General features: G+C 35.9%; 1 protein-coding gene across 1 annotated transcript; it reads left to right on the top strand.

The window, feature by feature from the left end:
- Positions 1–5,452: 5,452 nt before the first annotated feature.
- LOC142170522 (phenylcoumaran benzylic ether reductase TP7-like) lies at positions 5,453–6,556 on the top strand. The gene is made up of 2 exons (XM_075232454.1): positions 5,453–5,686; positions 6,326–6,556. The coding sequence occupies exons 1-2, from the start codon at positions 5,473–5,475 to the stop codon at positions 6,535–6,537; spliced, it is 426 nt and encodes a 141-aa protein (XP_075088555.1). The 5' UTR covers positions 5,453–5,472; the 3' UTR covers positions 6,538–6,556.
- The last annotated feature ends 689 nt before the right edge of the window (positions 6,557–7,245 follow it).

The raw sequence follows: 7,245 nt of genomic DNA, 5'->3' as shown, positions 1-7,245 counted from the left end.
GATCGAGAGTTTGAACGGCTGAGATGGATTGGCCTGAAACGGTGTCGTTTTAGGAGGTGTCTGGGCAACCGGATTTGGACTTGGCCTGATCGAATTGGTTTGGGCCTATTTTTGGTTTATTTCCTTGGCCCAAACCGTTTTCTTCATTCTTTTCTCCCTTTCTTTTTTCCTTTTTCTTTTCTTATTTTTTTTTTCTAATCTTAAAACTAAAAATAAAATGAAATTCAAACAAACATAATTATCAAAATATTTAAATAGGTTAAATCGCACCCTAGAATATTTTTGTGAATTTTTCTTTTACTGAATGAATTATGGTCTAATTACCAGGACATACACATTTTGTATTTTGTTTAATAATGTAAAAATGGACAAAATGGACAGAACCACACATGACTAGCAGCACACGTTACGGAAAATTGAAAATTGTACAGCGAGGTCCTTTGTTACTATTTCTTTTGGAGTGACTGTCCGTGAAGCAAAAATCACGTGTTTACAACAGCTCTAATTAATTAGATAGAAATGAACTAGCATTGTCTTTAACAAAATGTTTCCATTTTAGACTTCAATCCCACTAATCCCATTCTTTAGATTTTTTCACACTGCCCCTTCAACTTAATGATACTAGCATGACGACCTCGATTTTGGAAGTTTGCCTAATAGCCACAGCATTTTGCCATGTATTACAAATATAGATTATATGTGAGTAACACAAAATTCCGATTAAAAAGCATGTTATTAAAGCACAGTGTCATCAAATAGCACATGAGGATTATCGTAGTTATTTTCACACTAATTCTATGACTTCACGGGAATCTAGAAGTTAATAAATTGCTAACGGTAAAAATTTACCCATATTGGAGTAAAAAGAGGGTTTTCTACTAAAGCTTTACGAAGCATTAGGTGAAAGCGGATGGCAACCTTAAAACTTTATAATGTTAGTTATTATAACTATAATATCTTTATATATTTTTTATTTATTAAAAATAAGATTCTTAATTAGTAGACTTTAGTTTGTCATGTCACTACTTGAAAACTGGCAAAATTCTTCCAAACAATACCCACCGAAGTCGATCAATTTTTGTAAACCTTTATATAAATAGTTTTTAAATAAAAAATATTTAATACTTAATTGATATATATACATACACGCACAGACACATATGTGTGTGTGCGTGTGTGAGTGTGTGTGTGTGTGTGTTTTTAAATTATTTTTATATGGACATTATATCCTATCTATGTATGTATATATAATATTTAATTTATTTAACATTCAAAATTTTAATATTCAATATTTAATATCGAATATAGCTTGCTTATATATATATATATATATATATATATATATATATATATATATATATATATATATATATATATATATATATATAGAGAGAGAGAGAGAGAGAGAGAGAGAGAGAGAGAGAGAGAGAGAGAGAGAGAGAGAGAGAGAGTGTAATATGTAATAATTTAGAAATCAGTTCCGACTGATTTCGGTCGGTGATGTCTAGTCAAACGGTCAAATTATAATTAATAGTACCGACCAAAAAATTTTGACCGACTTCGATCGGAAATTTCTAATTAAGAACAGCCGCAGCGGAGTTCTTCCCCATTTTTCTCTTTACTCTTTCTCTCTTCCTTCTTCCACATCTGAAAATCCTCCCCTAAATCACTTCACCACTCTCTTCTCACCCAAAATCAAATCCCCCACTTCGTCTCTCCCGCGCCACCACTATTTTTCTGCTGCCATTGCACCTCCGTCATAGAAGGCCGCCCCACAACTGCTCCAAAATCATACTCCTCTCCTCTCTTTCAAGGTTAGTTATCTATATTTGTTAATTTTAATTGTTTAAGTTCTTTCAATTGTATAAATTAGGATTTACAATTTTGGATTTTGGGATTATTTCAATTGTATGATTACATGGTCATGATTTTTGGAGTAGTACTATATGAAAGTCCAAATATTTATCAGATTCTTTCTTACATATTTTCAAATAAGTTTATTTTTTATATTCTAACAATGTGAAAAAAATTACTATTCAATGTCACTTTAAATGTAATTCAAAAAGGTAACTTCACATAATCAGTGAAGTTGCTAATGTTAAGTAATGTTTTTTATTAGTGTGTATATCGTAGTTGGATGTATAATAGGTTTTTTGTCTAATTTATTATTTTAGATTTTAATTTATTATTATATTAGTGTTTATTGCTTTAGAAAATTAGGCTTAACTAATTATGCTAGATTAATTGAGTGTGCTAATAAATTATAATTTATTATGTAACTTAATTCTATAAATTAATTTGAATTATGATTAATAAGACATGTAATTTATTTGTTCTTTATGTAGATGGAATATCGTAGTTGGATGTATAATAGGAATTATCCTAATCGTCTGTTTTTTAGGGAGGAATTTATAGAAGGGGTTAAGAAATTTATTAGGAGTTTAAAGATAGATGAACAATTTGGTACTCTTCAAGTTCAGCTAGAAAAGGGGGACGAACAATTTAATCTCCTTCAAGGTCAGCTGGTCAATCTTCTTGCTAGTGGAGCTTTCCCCATTCTCCGGTCTCGTAAGCCTTCCCCATGTGCTAATCCTTCTCGTCGTGATCCTTCGAACCATGCCGACGATGAAAGCTCTAGTAGTGAAGATGGAGATGATGCAATAAAAACCACTCATTGAATGGTGTGTATTGCTAAACATAATATTGAACTTGTCAATATTTAGTTGGGACTAGTTTTGAATGATGATTGTATTGTTGATATTATTTTGTTATTGAACATTTGTATAGTTGTTGTTGTGGTTAGTGTTGTTGTTGTTGTTGTTGTTGTTGTTGTTATTAGTGTTATTGTTGTGGTTGTTATTAGCATTGTTAGTTAATTGTTGTTGTTGTTAGTTAGTTAATTGTTGTTGTTGTTGTTGTTAGTTAATTGTTGTTATTGGTGTTAGTTAATTGTTGTTGTTAGTTAATTGTTGTTATTGGTGTTAGTTAATTGTTGTTGTTGTTAGTTAATTGTTATTTTTATTATTAGTTAATTATTGTTAGCAATGTAATGCTGTGTCACGACCCAAAATACGACCCGTCATGATGGCGCCTATCGATGATACTAGGTCAGCCGACATTACCAAAACGCTTTCAACAATGACCAGAAATAAAACAAGACTTTCAAAATAAATGAAATCTTTGACATAAAACGGGGTGAACCCCAAAACATAAGCGCGGAAATAAAGCCCGACATTGGGGTATCACTAGTCATGAACATCTAACATAACCGATTCAAAAGTAACAAGACAAACATAGTCTAGAATCCAAATACAGTAAATAAGGAAAGATAGGGAAGAAGAAAGCAGGGTTGCGAACGCCGGCAGCTATGCCGCAATCTCCAATGACCAGCTACGGGTACTATCAACAATCACCGTGTCCAACAAATCCTAGATTTGCACACGAGGTGCGTGGAGTAACGTCAGTACGCCAACTCAGTAAGTAACAATAATAAATAAGGAACTGAAGATAGTGACGAGTTACACAGTTTTAGTTCATTTCAATAATTTTAGAAAGGAAAATAGTCATGCTTCCCAAGTTCCGATAAATTAAATCAAATCAGTTTATTTCAGGCAAGTTCAAGTAAAATCAGATAAAAATATCTTTCAATAGTCTTCAAAATATGGATATAAGGCAATTGTGTACATCAATAATATAAGTATCTCTCAGTCCTCCCAATCACTCCAACCTCACAATCACTCATTCCTCACAATCACTCGACACTTGCACTTAGTAGGTACCTGCGCTCACTGGGGGTGTGCAGACTCCGAAGGGACTCCTTCAGCCCAAGCGCTATAACAAACCAATCATGGCATAAATCAATCAGGCACACAGCCTCACTCAGTCATAAATCAATAAAACATGTTGCGGTGTTCAGACTGATCCCATAAATATCCTCACAATCAGGCCCTCGGCCTCACTCAGTTATTAATCTCTCCAGCCGCTCGGGCTCTCAGAAATCAGAAAAATCAGCCCAAACAACAATAACATGAAGTATCAGATAGAATATAGAGACTGAGAAATGATATACGAGTAAAAACTATGATTGAGTACAAATAACATTTAATAGACAATTCAACATGTAACGTGACCCCTACGGGACCCAACATTGCCAACATATAGCCTAAACATAGTTTTTAACATGATTTACAGTCAATCTTTCATAACACATAGGCAGCATAGAGCTAACAGCATGTTGTTCAACTTTACAGTTTCTACGGGACGTACCAAGTGACAATCCCTTCGGTGCACGCCCACACGCCCGTCACCTAGAATGTGTGTCACCTCCAAAAATAGTCACACAATGTTCGGGGTTTCATACCCTCAAGACCAGATTTACAACTATTACTTACCTCAATTTGAGCAAAATCCTATTCCGCAATGCCTTTGCCTCTCGAATCAGCCTCCAAACGTCCCGAATCTAGCCAAAAGTAATACAATACAATTAATATACGCCAAGGAACCAATTTCACAAGAAAAATTACTTAATTAGACACAAATCCCGAAATCGATTCAAACCTGGCATCCGGACCCACGTCTCAAAATCCGACAAAAATTACAAAATAGAAAGCTCATTCACTCACGAGTCTACCCATACCAATTTCATCAAAATCCGACATTATTTGGTCCCTCAATTCTCCAAATTACTCTCTCCAAAATCCCAAGTCTTAACCCCTTATTTCACTTCAAAAATCCTACTAATTAAGTGGGAAATCAATGGAAAAATACCGTAGCTAATGATAATAGAGCTCAAGCAACTTACCTCAGTGAAAACTCTTTAATCCCCTTCAAAAATCACCCCAAAAGCTCCAAGATCTAACTTGAAAATGGTGGAAATGAGCAACAATTCGCGAGGCCTCCTTTTTATACTTTCTACCCAGTGAACTCGCACCTGCGTCCAGATCCCTGCTTCTGCGACGCCGCACCTCCAGAATTCCCATCACGGGTGCGAAAGTCACTTAAAAATCCAGACTCCGCATCCGCGGCAAAATCTCGCACTTGCGATTGCGCACCTGCGCATCTTTGTCCGCTTCTGGGGAACCAACCAACTTCCTTACTTCCGCATCTGCGCCCCAGGTCTCGCAGATGCGCCCGCCTTCTCGCACCTGCGGTTCCAGCTAAAGTCCCATATGGCCGCATCTGCAACTCCTATGTCGCTCATGTGGTCTTGCACCTGTGTCTCCTACTTCGCAGGTGCGGACGACACCAGAAACAGCAGTTGATCAGCTGTATTTCCAAGTTCCAAACTCCCCGTTAGCCATTCGGAATCACCCCGAACCCCTTGAATTCACTAATTTTTGGATTTATGGGTTCAGAATTTAATACTTGTTGAAAGTTTAGTAGTTCTTTACATTTATATTTAATTACATAATGTTCATGGGGCTAAATAATCTTATTTAAAATTTTCAGAGATCTTTCCCTTCAGAGTTTGGTATGGATGTTGATAAGGCCAATACAGTGGAACCAGTAAAGTCTTTAGTTGATGCAAAAGCCCAAATTCGTAGAGCTACCGAGGCTGAAGGAATTCCTTATACTTATGTCTCCAGCGACTGTTTAGATGGTTTTTTCTTAGCAAATTTGGTCCAACCAGAAGCCACTGCTCCCCCTAGAGACAAAATCATCATTCCTGGAGATGGAAACGTTAAGGGTATGTGGAAAAAAATTCCTTATCCACTATGTTTTGCGGAGTCTTTAAATACCGTCGTACTCGTGTCAGATCCTTCAAAAATACATTAATTTTGAAGGATTCCTCACGCGCAGAACCGGATCCAGGATTTAAACTTTATGGGTTTAACTTTTAAGATTTTTAGCATTAAACCTGTTATATTTTTAAGTTATGGGTTCATGTCTACTATTTATTATAATTTCAGTAAGGTTTTACACATAAACTTATGATCTGCACTGAAAGTTATGGGTTCGGTTGAACCCGTACCTGCAATCAGTGGCGTAGCAATATAGAGTGAAGGGTGTTCAACTTCCTTCATCGGAAAATTACACCAAGTATATAAAAAATTATACTATGTATAAAGGTCAAAAATTACTTTTCATAGATATATATATATATTAAACTTTGAACATCCTTTGTAAAAATTCTGGCTTCGCCATTGCCTGCGATTGTACATCCGCCCGTGGTCACGTACTGACTAATATTTTTAGAGAGTTCGAGTAACATAACTTATTCGTGCCCACCACTATTAGGTGGCGACTCTATTGATTTGAAAGAAAACAAGTTCATGGCAAAATGTCTCATTTTTGCATACTTTTCCTTTTTTTTCTTTCTTTGCAGCTGTGTTCAATGAGGAACATGACATTGGCACCTACACTATTAAAGCTGTTGATGACCCGAGAACGTTGAACAAAACCCTCTATATTAAGCCTCCCAAAAACACACTATCGTTCAATGAGTTAGTGGCTATGTGGGAGAAAATGATTGGTAAAACTCTGGAGAAAATCTATATTCCAGAGGAGCAAATTCTCAAAGACATCAATAGTCAGTAATCTTATTCTTTAATCAAGATTTTTTTCCTACTTTTTAAAACACCTTTTCTACTTTTTTTTGAACAATATAATAAGCGAGACAAAATCTAAGCGGATGACTTTAAATTTAAAACAACTGCAAACCAAAAATGCGGAAGTTTGAACCAAAATGCTACTCAGAGTTTGGTGTCACTAGCTCAGGGACTACTACAGAATGCTACAAACAATGTCTGCAAGGAAAATACATCATGTTTGTCTGATACAAGATAAACAAACGAAAAACATGGAAAAGGACTTCGGCCTACGAACGCCAGCTAGGCTACCTCGAGAGTCCCTGGGCTGAAGATAGCTCCTAAAAGTCCTACTGCTGCGGTCCGAAAGCTTCTCCCTGATCTGTGCACAGAAAAATGCACAGAGTGTAGCATCAGCACAACCGACCCCATGTGCTGGTAAGTGTCTGGCCTAACCCCGGCGAAGTAGTGACGAGGCTAGACAGGATCTACCACAATTAACATGTACAGATATATATAACGAGTGCAAGAAAACAATAATAAGATAATACAAAGTAAAGTTGGGAGGGGACATGCTATCGGGGAGTAACAGATAAAAATAAAATATCGGAAATAAACAGAAGAAACTCCGGTTTCCATAATATATGTATATATTTATATATATAGTGGACGGCGTGCCACACGATCCCATAATATCATATATAAGTGGACGGCGTAC

Source organism: Nicotiana tabacum, chromosome 16 (genome assembly GCF_000715075.1).
Source record: "Nicotiana tabacum cultivar K326 chromosome 16, ASM71507v2, whole genome shotgun sequence".
In the NCBI taxonomy this organism is placed as follows: Eukaryota; Viridiplantae; Streptophyta; class Magnoliopsida; order Solanales; family Solanaceae; genus Nicotiana; species Nicotiana tabacum.
This window is presented reverse-complemented; position numbering and strand designations above follow the sequence as displayed.